Genomic DNA, 19,520 nt, shown 5'->3' with positions numbered 1-19,520 from the left:
GGGCCTTGTAAGAAAAGGCTCGGTGAAACACTTTAACTGGCACACATTTAGCACCCTCCAGATTGAAAAATGGAGCCCTGAAATGGAAGTGATAGACTGACTGCGGGGTCAGCGTTGAACATCGTGGAGACATATACCCTGGCCTCTTTCACTGTGGGGCTCAAGTGGTTCGATTGCCCTCTTTTATGATTTTATGAACAGGGTTTTATGATCATTCTGGATTTCATTGCAGTGTTTCTCTCAGAGCGATAGTTCTTATTAGAGGAGAAATTATTTTTACTTCCTTGAGTAGTTAAACTTTAGTAATACATTCTAACCAGTGCTTTAAGCTTGAGACTGTGTTTGTTTGTATGCTGGCAGTGTATCTCAGTTCTGCCCTGACTAGGAAGCTCATACTAGTTTATTGATTCATTACCCCCCTCCCCCGTGCTGTGATGTGCTTTAAAACTTGTTGGACCACATAAGCGGACCAGCCTATTTGCTGATACAACGAGTGCCCACCTCTTCTGCTGCATTCATCCTTTTAAATTCAGTCAAAATCTGTCAGAAAGTTCACTCAGAGCAGCATGCAGGAACTTTAAGGATTGAGTTACCTTTTGTAAGAGATGGCTCAGCATACCTACATGTGCTCATACATCTGCAACAAGAGTAAATGTCACCCAAAGCTGAACTTTAAATAAGCTACTCGATTTCTTTGACATCTGACCTACCCTTGTTCTTGGCTCACACCTTTACGAGTGCTTTCCCTCTTAACCAACATGTCAGGAGGCAAACTTGTTGCAACAGTTCCTCTGGATCATATTTCAAACTTCAGGCTCCTGTTTCTTGGCTCCTCTTGTCTTTTCATTCCTGCTGTAGAATAGTGGATTAGCAAGGTGTTAATTGGAGAGTTTAACATTTACACAGAGACAGACCGAACAAAAGGAATATTAAAACCAATTTCTCCTACCCATATCCTCTCTTGCTACTACTTGAACTTCTTCTGCAAGTTTAAACACAGACCTTAACGCATGTAAAACAACACGAAACCAGTCCAGACCCCTCCGAAGACTTTCTCTCTCTCTCTCTTTCTTTCAGTCTGTATCTCTCTCTCCTCCCGAGCTCCAAGCCAGTGAACCATGTTTAAACGATGCGTAGGGAGATGAATATTTGTATTGGTTTTCTGTATCTTTATTGAAAGCACCCCTCATAAGTCTTCCGTGTAATCTCTGCTCTGTTTATGCATCATTTCCCCCTGTGTGCGCACCCATGAATGATCTAGTTTAAATACCAAAGTAAATCACATTCTGCATACCATACCTTCCCACACACACACACACACACACACACACACACACACACACACACTCACATACACACACTGTGCAGACACACATGCAAACAGTATACAGTAAAGTGAAAGCAGACAGTGTTTGCAATTGTGTCTTGTCAGGGGAGATGATTGCACTAGACTGATTTCCTTTTTTATTTATTTTTTTAATATTTCTTCACCAGGTAGTCTATATATGTCTGTTCCTCCTGTGTTGTGTGTGTGTGTGTGCATGCAAATGAACATATTTCTCAATACTGTCTATCTCTTCGCTCTGTGTCTGTCTCTGTACTAATCTCTGTCTTCCCCTGGTAAATGATTAACATGGAGAACCTGGCTGAACTATAATCAACAAACCCACAGTGAGGTAATTACCACTTTATTCCCTGTCCTGCTAACAAAGCAATCCCTCCCTCTGTCTCCCTCTGTCTCTCTCTCTCTCTCTCTCTCTCCCTCTCTCTCTCTCTCTCCGTCTCTCCTCATCTGTCATCTAGCTGTATCAATGTCTCTCTCCTTTTTTCCGTGTCAGTGTCTATTGTCTCACTGGCTGCTGTGCTGCAGTCCATGTAGATCCAGAGGTGTGTTTGTGAGTGCGTTTGTGTACCTTATCTGTCTTTGCAAATGTGCTTTGTCTCTTTGTTTGTGGTATTGAGTGTATTATCTGGAGGTAAACTGTGGATGAGTTAACTGTGTGTACACTTCAGCATCTTCATCTCTGTTGGAAAACAATGTGAGGCAGAGATTTCAGTGATTTGTACTTCTGGTGAATTGACATTTGGTACCATTGTTGTTGGTTGAAGTTCATTTCAGTGGAACAATGGCACTTAGTTAGAAGTGTGTGTGTGTGTGTTTGGAAGTGACCTGCTAAAAGGGAAGTCATTGTTTCCTTGAGAAGAGATGGAGTGTGATAAATTTCAGTTCTGGAAAAACAAAACCCAGAAATGCACCAGGATGCAAGCCTTAAAGCTCTCAGGGTTTTGATTCATTTGTGATCTCACACATGATTCTTGTTTTTTACTAGTTTTTTGTGATTTCACTACCACTCACAGCAGTAGGGAAAGTGGCTTTGACTGTAAAAATCCTCAGTTCCGGCCAGTGGTGTGTGGCTATGGGAACATACCAACCGCTGTGCCCGCTTCTCGTCTAAATAGGTCATTGTTTTGTTTCCACTCGTTAGTTGATTTTAGGTGTGACTAAAGTGTTGGAGGGAAAAGGTGTGTTATAGCCTTTGGATGCTTGGCATTTTTAAAGGTGCGGCTTGCAGATAGAGTATTGTAACACCATGTCTTTTGAACTAAAGTGTCACGTGGCCTCATTTTGTGAAGTCTTTCAGGTGAATCTCTACAGAAATGGATAGGGGTTACTACCTACTGTACTGACACTGCCTCCTTTTTATGTGCCTATCTGTGTGAAATCAGTAAAACCGTCCTGTTTAGTGAGAATGAAACCCAACATTAAAGTTGCACAACAAAAATAATCTTTGCAGAGATATGCACATACACAGACTTAAGCACACTGTGTTGAAAATGAGGTTTGGGCAGAGGCCTAGCGGTGAGGATGTCTGTATTAAAATGGATCAGATAGTCACAGTGCAGCTTGGAGCCGTCGGCACAGACATGGTGTACAAGCATGAAAGGATGGTCGCTCTCTCCTCCTGGTCAGGATATTTAGTCAATCGATACCAATTTAACACCCAGATATTATCACTGGCTTCTTGCATTATCGCTAGACTGCATGTGTAGACCCATCTCTTTCCCAATTTCCATCCCCACACCACCGCGTTTCTCTGTGTACACACATACATCAATATTAGGTTGCATTAAGCTGTAATAAGTTGTATTGCATGAATGTCTCCAAGTGGGATGGAACAGCTGTGGAATGAAATGATGTCCAAATGCTGTCTGCAGCTCGGTTGGCACGGCGCAGCATGGCTTTGGCGCAAAATGGCTGCTGCTGCTGGTGCCGTACGTGTGTGAAGAGGCTGGTTATGGTGGTTAAGGGCTGTTGGTGAGCACTGAGTGGGAGCAGATTCATTCATTCATGGCACACAAAGAGCTGGCATTGTTGTGGGTGTCAGGCCGACTGTGTATTTCTTTGACATACAAAACAGCAATTAAATTGTGGCGTGAGAATATGTAAACTCCAATGTGGGAAACACTGTCAAATTAATCTTCACCAAAATAACACAGTCTGCTCATTGTTTAGCCATATGTGCATTTTGGAATTATACTCGCACACACACGTACGCAGAAACAGGCAGACACACACACACTCTCAAGTACATATAACCTCACACAATGCTCTTCCACTCAGCTCAGAAATCTTGCCAAGAGGCAACCTGGGAATTCCCTGAGACAGAAATTGAATTAGTATTGACCCAGGCAGAGCAAAAGGCTGTATAGCAGAAACCGGGATTATTGTACCATACGAGGTCCTTGCTGCCAAGAGGACAGTGAGACATGTTTGCCATCATACCTCGAGTCTTCAAAGGTGCTTATGGACAATGGCTCCAAAACTTCTTTTTATTGCCAACTTGTCAAGATGATGCTTTCAAGTGCAACCTCTTATCTCAGAGTATTTGGGTGCAAATGTCTGCTTTTTGTCCAGAAACCAAGATGAATCCTGTGAAGAAACACTTTGCTCGCACAGTTACATTTCTTATTTATATGAACATGCAGATACGAGTCTCCCAATTTGACAATTTGCTTTTGTTTTTGTCACTTGATGAATGCTGTTGTTAGCTGCCAGGACGGCGTCCTTTGTGAGTGTTCTGCACTAGTCGCGCCTGACCCCGATAGCACATTCTGTGTGCAGTAGTTATATTGCCAGTCAGATCAGTATGCCACTAAGCCACAAACATGGAGACACACTGCAAAAGTAAAGAGTCTGTGTAAGTGAAACACTTTTTTTTTTTTTTTGCCTTTAAATGATGTGATATGTCCCTGGATTTGACAATAGTTTCAGCTATTTATTATAATAAAAACTAGAGAGAAGTAGTGATTTTTTTTTTTTATTAAAGAAATAATTTAAATGTGTTCGTACCTTTATTATCATAATAATGCAAGCCACCATTCTGCTGTGGAAAGGCATACTTAAGGATAAAATGTACTTTTCTTTTAAATTAAATCATACAAAGTCTATTATAGGCCTGCACTTATTAGAGGAAATGGAAAATCCCTAAGTAGCAGAGAGGAGAGAATACACTGCAAGAGTTCTTTACTTCAGTAAGTCCTGACTCATCAGCTTTTATTTACCATCTCCTGATTATGTCAGCTGCTGGTCATTTCAAATCCACAAGCACACATGATTGTCATAAAATGTACTTGTTGCAGTATGTATTAAGTGAGCTGATTTGCATCCAGAAATTAGCAGCGGCCATCTTCACACCAGAACAAACTTTATGGACTAATACGCCTGCTAGAAAGCCCAGTACTTCTTCCTCAGCACTTTATCTTGACACTACAAGGAGACACTCAAATAAAAAGACTTGAAAGGATGTGAGTGTGTGTGTGTGTTTAGGGGGTGTATACTTCTGTGTGTGGCATCTTTTTTACAAATAATCCTGCTGATCAGAATTACTTCTCGTTGTAAAAAAAACACTTTAAGTAACACCTTTTTCACCACGATATTCTCAGTTGCTAGAAAAACACACCTTTTATCCTGCGCTTTGTGATTTCCAGAGGAGGCGGATCACATGACAAACATTGCGTATGATTTTTGGGAGACTTTTCCATGGTGGAAGAAAAAACAAATATTATTTTGGCATTGCCTCCCAGAAGTATGGCAGCACAGCCTACTTTCCAGCCCCCAATGGTGTGCAACACATACATTCCTCTTTTCTATTTCTCTATGCGCTGGCATACACATGCCACACTCTCCACATATGAATATACACACACTTCCTCTCTGCTTCCCTTTTTTTCATCAGCCCCCAGAGATTGTAAAAACATTAGACCTGCAGTGGGGGTGGGGGGTGAAGGATGGAGAATGCGTTAAGGAGAGGATGGTAGGGAAAGAGTCAACAGATTTCAACTCCCAAAACAGCTCAGGAAGGCCCCCAGGGATGGAGGGATGAGGTGAGAGGGAGAGAAGGAGAGAAGGAGAGAGGAAGAAAGGATGTCAGCAGGTATTACTATCACTGTCACAAACAGGCGTGAGGAGCAAACCTCCCTCTCCTCAGCCCCTCCCTTCATACCAGCACACACAGACTCTGTGAAGCAGGCTTGTATACAGGTGTGGTGCAGACTCACACACACACACACACACACACACACACACACACACACTACCCATAGTATCATCGTCTTGCCTGCCTACACACTTGCACACGGCTGCTCGGACTCTGGGGAGAGCCCTAGAAGGAATCACACCCCATTTAGTACTGACACTGCTTTCTGGTTTCTGTGTGTGTGTGTGCGTGTGTGTTGACTAAGCATAAGGTGGTTATGCATATTGTAAAATTACAGTAGAGTGTCTTTACCTGAGTAAAAAGGGCAAAATATGAATGGAATGTGGTATCATGTGCTTATTCTAACATGCCTATGCTATCTCACCTAAGCCTATGAGTTTTACAAGCTTTGAGGGAAAGATGACGCGGTGTGTGTGTGTGTGTGCCAGCATGTTTGGATATTTTTGTAGCAATAACCAGTACCACATGATTTTCGGGCGTGCAGTAATGCGCAGCTTGATCCCTGTCTCCTGGTACTCTGGCTGCTATTTTTTCTCTCTGCTTCCTTGTTCTTTTTTCTGCCCTTCCCTTCTCTCTTCTCAACATTTTGTTCCAATCACATCTTTTATTTATGAGTTTGAGGGAATGTGGACCTTTTTTCAGAATTAGTTCTTTGATCAACATACAGTTGTGCAGTTTTTTTTTTTAATCATGGTATGGTGCATATTACATTTGTAGGATGCTAGGTAGCTTCTGACTGGCTGCTGACACAGTATGCAGAGTATGGAGTTAAATACTGGCCTTACTGGCTAAATGGCTAAATTGATTAAATTGTGTCAGTCAATTTAAAAAGTTTTTTCTAACATATTTTTTATGGAAACCGTCATTTTTAATGAAACGCTGTCTGTCACAGGTTTTGTTGTATTCATCAGAAATGATCAGATGGTTCTAATTCACAGTCTGAGAGCATCCAGAGTAGTGGTGGCATTTTTGTGCTGAATGGAAGAGGGGAAATAGCCTTGTCCCAAATCTCCATAGCTATGGCCTTGTAGCAGGAGAACTCATGAATCTCATTGCTCTCCTATTCAGCTGGAAATGGAGTTCTTGTACGCAGCGCACTTTTCAAAACACTGGAACAGATGCTCTGTGTTTATGATTGTGAAATTAATGTGTGTTCTCCGAAAAATACACCCATGACAAATGCCTCGTCATCAAAGTCAGAAAATCCCTTACTCACTGTGTGTTTTTACATTTAAGGAGGGTCCCTGATGGATTTCCTTTCGAGACAGAACATTGTCGTAAGCAGTGTTGTTCTTAATCAGAGGTAGACAGCAAATAGCTGAACAAGTGGACTTTTGTGGTATTTGCTTGCTTTGCAGCTAATTTACAATGAACTTGCTGTCATGAGGAAAAAAAACACCCACACTGTACCTTGTGTGAGTTAATCTTGTAATTTTAGGTCAGTGTGGTTCATTACTTTAAGTAGTGACCAGTCATCTTTAATCCCAAATTAATCAGTTAATCCCTGTCCAGTGTCAGGCTGTTGTTAGCACTGTGTGAGACTGCCGTCTGCACCTCTCTTCTTGACCCTCACCACTTCCTTCCTCTGGGCTCCTAACCTCCCCCTTGTCCTCCTCCCTCTTCCCTCTTATTGTGTCCAAACCCTTCATCAGTGTTGTGGAACTCAACTTGCCTTTCCAAGAAATTCACGGGCATCTGGCTTTGAGGCACAGAATGGCATCCAGTTATATAAGCTCAAATATGAAAAGCATGAGTTTTATTACACTTGCTATAAAGCATTAGATAATCTAATATTCTTGACTTTAATTTACTATATTTGCTTTGTGAATAACATACATTTAATATTGTAGGCACCAAAGTGGCGAATTTTGTCAGAAAATATCCAATGATTTTATTCTTTTAACTCTTTTGAACAGATTGATACTAGACTTCAGTGTAAGTGTCCTACCTATGTGTCCATGTGTGTGAGGACGGGGTGGGTGGGTGGCTGTGCGTGACTAGAACAGGACAAAGCTGGCTGCCCCGAGGGGGAATAAGGGGGGACCTTCCATACTCCCGATGAACAGACCGATATGAATCTTAACCGATGTGACGGAGAAAGATGGCGGGGGAGAGAGAGAGACAGGGATCGGCTATGAGGGAGGGAGAGAGAAGGGGCCAGTTTAGACTCCTGGGATTCCAAAGCAGTGACCGTGAAAGTGCTTAGATAAACAGAGAAAAAGATGGAGGAGGGTGGCGGGGGGGGGATCTGGGGGGTGCTGGAGCGTAGTGGGTGAAATGATGGTGGAAGAGGCAATGGAGGGAAGAGAGGACGAGAAGGTGTAGGCATACTGACAGGGGAAGGAAATGAGACCTGCTCAAGATGGGGTGGGAGATGGGATTGAAACCAAGTATAGAAGTTTTAAGTTCACCAGGAGTCACGAGGACTGAAAAGGGACCAGCTTACTCTATTTACTCCTCAAGTTTTGTCTCATTTTTTTCTCCTCCATCTTCTCCTTTCCCCTTCTTTCCTCTGTTTAAATAATTCAGGCACGTTGGCTGTATTGGTCAGATTTCCTTGACGTGTCTTAGCTGTCTGTGTGTGTGTGTATGTGTGTGTGTGTGTGTGTGTGTGTGAGATGGACTGACGGACTGACTGACTCAAGGACGACTCTAGCTGTCCAACTGGCCATTCCTTTCTATTAACCACCAAAGAACGCTCCTGGGATGAATAGTGTATGCTGCCTATCCAGCACTGACCTTCACATCATAGAGAGAGACAAAAACAGAGTATAAGAATGGGAAAGAAAGAGTGTCTACGGCATCAGAAGTGTGACCTACTTAGTAAATGATGGATTCTCAAAGCCAAGTCTGATTTATTGGCTAAGTGTATTTGCTTTGCGAGCGCCCTTTTCACTGCATGAGGAGTGTATCTGAGTAAGTGTGTGTGTGTGTGTGTTTTAAGGGGTGTTGCTGGGATGTCCTCCTTAACCCACTTACACAGGTGGGCCTTGGTGAAAGACCAGAGACACAGATAAGTGTAGTTAAGTGCAGTTAATGTAATAGAGGAAGGTGCTGAACACAAACTGCAACACTGGAGGGACTCTAAAAGAAAAATTGATAACCATATAAAATAACTTCATAAAGAAATCAAGAACAAAACAATGTAAGTGTTCTCATCTCATGGAAAAAGCACTTTTCTGATGTATCGTAATTCGAAACGCTGCTACGAAGACCATTTTATCGTCTATAAAACCAGTCTGGCAAAAAGCACTGAAGTAGGAGTTTTTAAAGCAACTGACAAGTCCAAGGTGGTCAATTGTCTTTATTGAACATTGTAACGAAAACACTTTTTGTGATTTGATGGGGAAACAAAACCTCTTATGCAGACAAAGACAGATGAGCTGCACTGAAAAGAGGACCAGAGGTGACAAGTTGGGGTTGCAAGTGCTGGTTATTTTTGTAATCAATTAATCTTGTTGGGTGTTTAAAAAAAATAGTGAGCCCAAGGTAATATCTTTAAGTTACTTGTTTTATGTGAATAACAGCCTAAATCTTAATGATATTTGGTGTATAATGATGTAAAACAGAGAAGCTGCAGCACATTAGAAAAGACCTCAGCCTAACTGGCATGAAGCCCAATATGACCAACCTTTGTGTAGGTGGTATTTTCCACAAGTTAAGATTAATTTGTTTACAGCCTCTCTTTAGCAGGACTTATCAGCTCTTGCACTGTGTGCAAATCTGAAGGGCCCAAACAGCAAAGTTAGTACATAAACATGAGACAAATGATGTTGACACAGTGAATCAGCCCAGCTGCCACTTTGTAGCACACTTGTACACTTTGATAGATTTCACAAATAGTTTGAATCATGGCTTTTTGCGTCCACCCATCATGGCTGTCACTGTCTCCCCCCCGCCTCTGTCTGTCCTGTCAGAGTCTGAGTGGTGAGGTACTGTTGCTATATTCAGGCTTATGTATCTGAGCCTGGCACCTGTACAGATCAGCCCTGTATTTACACTGCAGCTCCATTTAGACTGCAGAAACATGGAGAGCACTCATTACTCTGAGGTTTAGGCTGTCCGACAGAGGGATGCAGGAAAAAAGACGGCTGGAGCAAAGGATGGATGGGTGGGGCATTGGCTTGGCTCCAATCCCAAGCCCAGGATTGGTTGTTGTCCTGGCAACTGCACGTCTGACCTTATTTACCCCTTCGCATGCCCCTCGCCGTACACGCACTCTGCTCTCGCCCATGCACATCTCTTTCACCGCACACTTTCCCCATCACTCTTCTCCGCGTGAGAGCCAAAACTCTTCTCCTTGTGCTCTTTTTTTTTTTCCACTCGCACTCCTCTTACAAGTGCGACCACCTCCACGCAGAGCAGGTGAGAGAGTCAAGTCAGGCAGCGTTTTTAGCTGCTGCTGTGCTTTTAGTTATGGTGAGGCAACATTTTGACATGCAGTGTTTTTGGTCAAACAGCGAAAACTATAAACGAGCGATAGACTGCAAGACTGCACTCTTGTCCATTTATATTGTGGACAGTAATTTCATACCTCTGAGAGTAGTCACTGGAAAGCTTATTTTAGGATCCGACCAGACCACACATGGTGAACGGTGCCTATGCATGACAGAGCTCTGCTACAAAGGGGGATGATGGTTTCTGCAGACCTGCAGCCGTATCAAAATGGTTCCGATGGATTGGTTTTCATACTGATGGGTCCTGTGGGCTCAAATCATGCAATTTTCCTCAGCTCTCATGGCCATAGCTATACATCCTGTTATGCTGCTGAGTCCCACAGAATGGACACATATACACACCCACACAGAGGAGGTCCTATGTAATAACAGGCATAAAATAGGGTCTGTCTTAACCTGAGGCTGGGAATCCTTTTGGGCCGGAAGCAGCAGATGTGTATCTGTTTGTTCGTGTATCTGGGTGTTTTATTTGTGTCTGTAAATTGATAGGTAATGTGGGTCCACGAAGGAGCCTGCTGATCCATACATTTTGAATTCCCTGTGCCTTCTGGTCTTTCTGTGGAGTCTGCAGGCCAAGAAAGGTGCAACCAATCACTTTACCTAAGTTATGCACGTACACCTACAGCCATTGTGACAAATGTTTGTGCACCAAGTTCTATGGATATACAGTGCTTTCCAATGTATCGTATCCCTTAATGAAGCCAGAAGAATGAGGTTTGTTTTGTTGCATGGGGCTTCCCCCCTGAAACTGTTTACCCACCCAAATGCTAATCCATATTGTCGCAATGTGTGCGCTCAGGACATACATGTAAAGAAAAACCTCACTTCACTTGAATGGGTGAAGATCGAAGAGGAGGAAAAGGCAGAAAAACATACCGTCTGCAATCGGAGGATAGAAGTAAAAGAAAAGAAAGCAAAAGGTCTGGTGTAGAGGAGAGATACTCTTCCTGCTGACCTTGAAGGAAGCACACACACTCACACTCACGTAGGCATACCAAACAGGAAGGAGTAGATAAGAACAACAGCTTGTTCCCCTTAAGTCCCTCTTTCCTCTCTGTGAGGAGTGGTTCATCGCCTTCTTTGGCCACAGTTTGATGACACTGAGAATCCAGTCTTGAGGGTGTGAGATTGGAGGTGGGGGTGGTAAAGGGATTTTTCAGCCAGCTGGGCAGGCGGGGTGGTGGGGGGCCCCAGATGGTCAGAGGTAGGGGGTGAAGTCCTTGTTTGTGCGCGTTGAGGGGAGTAAGCACCAGGTTAGACACAACACTGGGGTTCGGGCTCTGGACACAGCATGGCTTTGTGTGGGAGTTGAGGGGGCGTGGCTAATAGAGGGCCAGGTGGAGGGAGGGCCCTGTTTCTGATTCTGCTATATCCCGCAGAAGAGAGGCTGAGACAGGAAGACAAAGGTTTGAGTAATGCACATTCTTGGAAAAGATGTAGATGAATTCGCTTTCTTTCCCTCTCATCGTCTAACTCGTGGTTGTAGTGCTGCAGTTATGATTCCTTGTCTCTCTTCCTCTGAAGATAGGATAGCCTGTGGAGCACAAGGTCACTGTAGCCTTTGAGACCTCAAGAAAGAGAATGTTCTCTCTTTGGTTCTTCTCTGTTCCTCCTGGACTGTCTTTGGGCTCTTTTTGTCATAAAGTTCTCTCATACTTTTAATTATTCCCCTCAGTGCACTGCTGTTTTTCCTTTGACGAGTCCAAAGTCTTTTTTTTTATTCACCTGCACAAAATCAGTTGTTTTTTCTCTAGCTTCCCTACTGACTGCAAACAATGCAGTTTATGGAATAGCTAATTTGACTGTGATAGTCCAGTTTTCCCTCCCCTTAAAGGTTAGCAAAGGTGAAACATTTTCCAGTTGATCAGAAGAGCACGTGTTTGTGTCAGTGCGTGTCACCAGAACTCAATGCAAAAGCTCAGGGCAGATTTACTTTGCCTCAGCAAGCAAATCCACTACAGATTCCATCTCAATGAAGTGATTTCTGTTTGACATTTGGATGTTTAAAACGTGCTGGTGTGAAAGGGCAATTATGATGACTAGTTGCATTAACCAAACACACCCACAGAGGCCAGAATACTGAGATCAATCAATCAGTATGCCCATATGTCAAAGCTGACGTTATTTTATTCAGTGGCATTAATGACTCACCTGACAACTACTACGTCTGTCATTATGTGGTAAACTTCTTCACACACACACACACACACACAAATGAAAGAAACAATACCATTTCACAAAGTCATCCTCTGAGAGAGCACCACAGATCCCCCTTCATCACCCTCAGTGTTATTGCAGCAGCCACCATAAAGACTAAGCTGGGTCATGCTATGCCCAGCCAAGGCACAGTGACCACAGCTTGCTGTGCCCAGTCAGCGTAGTGACCACAGTTAGTGATCACCCTGCTGTGTTTCGACCACGGAAGAACCAAGCCATTCGGCCTCCCGTCGTCACTACAAGGAGCCAGCAGATTTTTACTGCGGTCTGCTTGTGTCCCATCACCAGCATGAAAGTGTTTATATATGTACAGAATAAATTCTCTGAATTCATTTAAGATGCATAGTACAGTGTAAGCATTTTATTAGCATTTTCATTGTAGTAGAATATTTTCCCCCCATGTTTATGTGCAGTACTTGCTTTAAGTGCCTAAGTGTATTCAGTATGCAGCTGCACTGCGTGATCGAGTATCTGTTCTGTATTCCTGAAGCCATGTTGTGGGATTGTTGCTCCTTTAATTATTCTCTCATATTAAAGGATCAAAGGTCTCTGCCACAGTCAACCCTCTGCATTTCATTATAACCACACACACACACACATACCCCGCACATGCGTTAACATGGACGTGGACGGTTATCTTCAATTTTTGAATGTGATTTCCTGTTATTATGAAAAAGACAAATATTAACCTTTTCAAGTTTCGCCACTGAAGAGCCCAGCGTGTTAGTTTTGATTCGGCTCCGCTGTGAGATTTTTCTTTATCAACCAAGAGCTTGCACCAGTGCTCAGAAGGGTGTCACTGATCACCCTCTGGCGTGGGGGATAGAACATGTTTTATTCTCCTTAAGTTCTTTTATGTTTTTCGTGTGTGTATGCCTGGCGTGTGTATATGTGTGTGTATTCACACCCACATGGGCCTAAATGCAAGTGTGTGTGTCCCTCTGTGTCTTTGCCCTCTCCCCTCTGCACCAGCACGGGACCAAACCAATCCTCTCTTCTGCTTCCACCAAACTCTCCTGCTGATAGGCTGCACCAGCACTCTGTTCTTTGACACACACAGCTCTTTGGTACTCCCATGATTCTCCTGTGCTGTCACCACTCTGCTGCATGGTGGCTGGCAGGAAGGGAGGATGCGGAGTGTAATTAGGGCGTACCCAAGCCTACCAGGGCCGGAGAGAGGGAAAGGGAAGGAAGGATGGGGAGAGGATAGAAAGAGGGCTGACAGTTTGACATCAGTAGAGCACACCGTCTCTGTAATTGCTGGAGTACATCTGGTGCCGGCCGAAGTTGGAGGCTTGTGGGAGGGTGGGGGGTTGGGGTGGAGGTAATGTAGGATAGAGAGCAGTCAGAAATAGGAGGGCAAGCCAGAGGAGCTGTATGTCATCTAAAGCGGGGAAAGACAAGGGTGGAGATCAAGCGGAGGAAAGGGGTGAGGAGGAATGCAGATTTGGGGGAGTGGGGGGTGGGAGAGAGGGGAGAAAACAGGACTTGAGTGGTGCAGAAAAAGCTTGAGGTGAATGACATGTGTAGCAGGGAGTGCACCATGTTGACACAGCACACGTCTGCTATTACATACACATGCACGAACATGCACACACACACTTCCACAGCTGGTGCACCTAAATAAACATTTCTGAGTCTCAGAGAAGCCTAGGGAAGCACCACAGGTAGTACAAAGAGTAAACGGGCTGCTGTGTGTGTGTGTGTGTGTGTGAGAAAGAGAGAGAGTGCGTGCGTGTGTGCTTTTACAATGTCTCATGTGCTTTCTTGTTCTTTTAACTAGACAGCAAACCTTTGTTCGGTTGTAATTAGCACACACAGGTAATAAAGCTATCGGATGTGGCCACACACACAGAAGGGATATTGATCAAGAGTGTGTGTGTGTGTGTGTGTGTTTGTGTCCTGAGTGAGGGATCCTGATCAATGGTGTCCTGTCCCATTGATAGATTGCTAACTCTGCGCACTAGCTATCGAGCAGGAAACAGCTCTGGTGAGACCTGCCTTCAGGGTCTCACCTGTAACCTCCAGCAACACACTTCCCTGCTTCACATACACACCATTGTGTCCCAAAATTAACAGAAAACATGGATTTCTATTTCTTTTCTCTCTCTCTCTCTCTCTCTCTCTCTCTCTCTTTGGCGCTCTCTTGTCATTTTTCCCTTCATTGCTCCATCCATCTTTGATGCCCTCTGCAGATTTGCTGGACCATCACGATCTCTTGCTTCCTGTCATGTCTATCTGCTTCACTTTAGTGTTCATCACTTTCTGCTGTTTCTCCGCTCTCCTCCTGCCTCTCATTTTCCTTTTGGTCTCTTTTCTGTCCACCTACTTAACTTGAGTCTCCTCTGCTATCCACCACCACCACCCCCTCCCAATCCACACCCTTTTATTTTTTTTTTCTTTATTTCCCCCACTTATGTTCCCCTTCACTGAGTCCCAGCACACCCTTCCTCTCTCCTCCGCTCTGTCACCCCTCTATAAAGACTCCCACTGATGGACCTGAACCTTCTGCCCAAGCCACATTCTGCCCCTCATTCTTCTCTCCTGCACTCCATACAAAGAGGAGACCAATTAAAGTTCGTCTCCTCTCTTTCTTCCACTCTGTTGTTCTCCCCTCTGTGGGTCTGCACTTGGACTCTCTGGGGTCGCTAATTAAAACTCTTTACTTTCTTTTCTCTTTACTCCGATTATTTTTTTCTACCTGTTCGTCCAACCTGTCTTCTTCTTTTCCTTTTCCTATTCTTTTTTTGTTCCACGTCTCTGCTCTAAACTGTCTGAACAGCTCTCTTTTCATATGTCTCCTTCTGTCTTCATCTGGGCCCCGTCTCATGTCACTCCATCGCTCACACTGCTTCCACCCGTTTGTCACACATTTCTCTGCTCATTTGTCGTCGCCTGCTTTGTCTTTTCATGCTGTTACGTCTCATACGAAGTCTTATGATTTCTGCATGTTAAATATACCTCTTTTTCTCTGTCCTACATCTTCTTCCCTCAGTCTTTTTCTCGTCTTCTCTTGCTCCATATTAGTTTGTACACTGTTGACTCTGTACTGTAGCTGACAGTCTAAGAGAGCATGCATTATGCAGCTCTTCTGTTCTAATGATGCTGCCTTGTCCAGAGTTATGGTTGTTATGCCTAAAGCCAGTCAACCTTGACTGAAGACGTGGTTGTGCATGCGCAGTGTGTAGAGGGAGTCGAGCCTATTTTACACTGAACTCTCCTCAGTGATCTTAATTAGCATAAGAGGAATTGTTGTTCTCTCTGCTGTATCTGTTGCTCAATGCGGCTGGCTTGCTGGCAAAATGGAGTTGTATCACTGTGATGTATCAAATCTTCAGATGTTCTTTTAAGCACCGCACAACTTTGTTTTATCACCCCGTGTAATCGTTATGTGTAATATTGATGAACCATCCATCTGCTGTAACTATCCACATTCCTCCAGGCACAAAGGAATTATGGAATACCTGTCATCTGTCTGCTTTCTGTCTGTGCTTAATCACCACCTCTCTTTCCCCTTCAAGTCATGTACTCTGTGGAATCGTTACATGAAATATTCATGTCGTTGTCATTCTACCTTCCAGGTTAACAGCAGGAGATCTGTCCATCCAGGTGAATCTGAACGACTACCTGGACATTTACTGCCCACACTATCCTGACAAGGGGACCCCGGGCCCCGAGCCACCAGAGACGCTGGCCCTCTACTTGGTGGGAGAGGCCTCTTTCCAGGGTTGTGTGGAGACCAGAGGGGCCATCAAGAGGTGGGAGTGTAACACCCCCTACGCCCCCTTTGGACCAGTGCGCTTCTCTGAAAAGATCCAAAGGTTCACCCCCTTCTCGCTGGGGTTTGAGTTTCTGCCAGGCCACCACTACTACTACAGCTGTGAGTAGAAGGTTCTGTTTGTTTCTGTATGGGGGGATCATTCAGCCACAGAGATCAGACATTCAAGTGGCTCTTAAGTAGGACCAGTTGTCATTTGAAATTGTTTGCTAAAGTACCAAAGCACTTTGATGCAGTTTAATTTGAAAGAATATGTTAAACTAATTAATAAGTTAATCTGAATTAATTTGGTTGTGTATTATTGCTAAATAATCAGTCATAAAAAAGTCTTCAGGAAATATCTGAGTACTTGTATACTCTTGATATATGACAATTTTGACTTGCAGTATTTCAGTCAGTTAGGCCACCAAGTTATTTGGGTTGTCTGTCTGTTCACAGTTTTTGAAAAAATCAATTAATTGTCTATGAAATACAAAAAATTTAAAAAAAACCCAAAGGTGATGCCCTCAAATTGCTCTTTTTGTCAAAGATTTTCAGTGTATAAAAATTCTTACAATTAAGGTTGTATGAGGTGATTTTTGGAATGGAACAAACCTTTGCCAATCAGTATTTCACTGTAACAGTAAATATTCCTGACTAAAACATCTACAATTTAAGTTTAAACTTTGAAAATAGCTGAACTGTGTAGCACATGTCCTTAAATTACCTTACCTGGAGGAGTAAAACAGCACAGACTGAGATAATCTCATTCATCAGGACTTCCTTTTAATAGTAATGCTTAACTGATTACAAATGTGGTTGCAGATTAATTTTGTCTGCAGAGAGACTAGAAGTATTGATGAACAAGAGCTGGGAACTGAACATCAATAGATAGCTAAAAAAGTGTGTTTTTACTATGCAAAGTGCGTCATCCCTTATTTTTTAGTGAGGAATTTTAGTGAAACAATGAATATCCGCTTCAGGCTGACGGAAGACAAGTGAAAGCAGCTTATAACATGAGCGTTTTCCATAAATTCACACAAACTGACATTAATTTCATTTTTTCGGTAGAAAGTTACACAACTTTTGTGATGGCTTCTTCTTTTGTGCTGTTCTCCCCTCACCTCCTTTATTTCAAACCAGTGGAGGTAGAAAAGGGAGGCAGAGAGACAGAAGATGGCTTAGTGGCTGTAAAATCAGTTGATTCTTTTTTTTTTCGCACTTTTTACAACTTGTGGTGTCAGTCCAGCCAAGAGGGGGAGGACATGAAACAAGGCACAGAATGAAAGAGTCAAGTGAATGCATGGTGTGGAGGGGTGACAACAAAGAGACAGAGGGACGGCAAAGTGTAGGAGGAAGAAATGGAGATCAATAAGGGACGACAGTGTTGGAAGGAAAAAAAAGGCAGGCAGAGAAGCAGATGGAGGTAGAGAAGCGTGGAGGAGTGACAGAGGGAGAGAAAGAGCAAAAGATGGACACAGTCTGACAGTACAGGACGGGAGGGGGGGCAAGTGAGGCCGGATGAGAGGAATCCACACTGGAGAAAGAAAGAGGAGAGCAACAAAGGCGACGATGAGACGAAGAGAAAGAAAGACAGAATCTTTACATAAATTACTGTTGCGGTCCAAGGGACAATGGAGCATTGTGAGGGCATGAGAGAGTGGTTCCCCACACACGCTAACACACACACACACACATGTGTATATGTACACATACACACACTGAGCTATTGTGGTTGTTCAGAGAAAGGCAACAATGGGTGTCCCCCCCCTGCCTGGTCAGGCCACATCGGGCTCAGAGCGATTGTGTGTGTTTTGTCCACATCAAAGATAAGGCGTAAAGTTGGTCCAAATGTCTGGCTCTGGGGTTTGTGTGCTGAATGGACCCGCAGCACTACAGACATTATAATGGCATTAGCCCGGGAGAACAGTACAATAGTATTAGTAATACTAATGATATTAGCTGGCTCAGTCTGAGCTGGGCTCAGCTCTTTTCTTCGGCTCCCACAGACTGTGACACTGACAAGTCGCTGTCTCTGGGTCTGCTGACCGACGCCCTTTGGTTCTGCATGTAAGTGGATCACCACAAACAGGAAACACCTTGACATCCTCTGATTCCTCCTAACGGGGAACCGTTTTAGGGGGGCAGTAATATGGGCCCAAAGAACTTGGTGCCTTAATGAAACACAAGCAAATCAATAAAACATCAAATTAAGAACGCATTTCAACATTTTGACAACACATAGAAACACACTGCACTTAAGTTAACTCAAACAAATACAGAAAAGTCTAAGACAGTACAGCTAAAGTTTCCAGGAGACACAAAAACTGAAGGACGTGTTGCAAATTAGTGAAAGGTAAATGCTAGTTAAATCAACATGCAAGGTTACATGCAAAAACAAAATAAATATGGAGATTGGAAAGAGTAGCTTTGAATAATATTTTTTTGATTGTTTTCAATTAATATTAAACTTTCAGCTAATTAAACTTCTACTACTTCTTCAAAGCACATCTATTTCTTGAACAATCTGCAAATATTGTTTTTATCCCAGTGCATGACGTTTCACTTACCAGACAATAATTAGGTTCAAAACTGGCTGGGATGTCAAAAAGTCCCGCTCCTACATGCGTGCTTTAAACTGAACTTTAAGGTGAGCACAGAGAAACGTTGCCCCTTCAGCGAGATGAATGTGAAACCAGCTTTCTCTCGTCCAACTCCGCATCATTCCGCGCAGCGAAGCGCAAACCAGTGGAGGAACAATAAGCAAAACTCGCTTTTGAATGCGGGAGGGCTTAAAGTTAATGTGGTCAAAGGTCAACTCTTCAGGAGTGAACACCAGTAGCTCACCGTCCAACATCACTGACGAGTGCTGGTCTTTAGTCCAGTCACATGTCGAGGCACGTTCGTCAGTTTTTAGTTTCCACTGGAAACTTCTGCAGCGCTGGAACTCGCACTTGGCTGCCTTTCTGTATTAGCTAGAATGTTCAGTGAAAATGCTTCTCAGTTTCTGTTGTTTCTTTTGTTTGCAGCATTTTTTTTCTTAATCTGACATATGTGTTATCAACATTGGAAGATTGTTTTTTTTCCCCTCTGTTTTTTCAGTGCGATTTGAGCTCTCCTAGCCGCTGTAGATGATGGCTTTATAACACAGCCTCACTGTCACACTGCGCTGTATCTTATCAGTTGAAATTATAGATACAGACAGACTGTTAGTGATCATGCACTCGGCTTATGCGGTGGGTCCCTGTTGAGATAGCAGCTGTTTGTGAATAATTCAAATATATAAAGCCATTTAACTGCAGTTTCCAGGCAGATTTGTTTTGCCAAAGCAATGCTAAACTGACAGGTAATACAGCTGATGTTTGCTAGTTTTCCCATGTGAGCCATGATCACTTTTGATATCAGTGCAGTGGCACACTTTTATGGCTGCACACTAAATTGTATATTTTATTGTTTTTATTTAGCTGTGCAAGTAAGTGTGAAATATGTTTGACTCTGTGACACAGGCAGACAGCGTAGTTCTTCCTGCTGGTGTCGTGTGTTTTATGATGTAGAGTTATGGTAGAAACAGGAAAACAAAGTTGCTGGGGT

At 43.4% G+C, this 19,520-nt stretch overlaps 1 protein-coding gene across 2 annotated transcripts in view; it reads left to right on the top strand.

The window, feature by feature from the left end:
* The window catches only part of si:dkey-246i14.3 (ephrin A4), a 30,084-nt gene that overhangs the window by 2,831 nt on the left and 7,733 nt on the right, over nucleotides 1-19,520 (top strand). For both annotated transcript variants that reach the window (XM_046399347.1, XM_046399348.1), the window contains exon 2: nucleotides 15,754-16,052. In XM_046399347.1, the coding sequence (XP_046255303.1) occupies nucleotides 15,754-16,052 (299 nt within the window). The remainder of the gene's footprint in view (nucleotides 1-15,753; nucleotides 16,053-19,520) is intronic.

This window comes from Scatophagus argus, chromosome 9 (genome assembly GCF_020382885.2).
Source record: "Scatophagus argus isolate fScaArg1 chromosome 9, fScaArg1.pri, whole genome shotgun sequence".
Classification (NCBI taxonomy): domain Eukaryota; kingdom Metazoa; phylum Chordata; class Actinopteri; family Scatophagidae; genus Scatophagus; species Scatophagus argus.
This window is presented reverse-complemented; position numbering and strand designations above follow the sequence as displayed.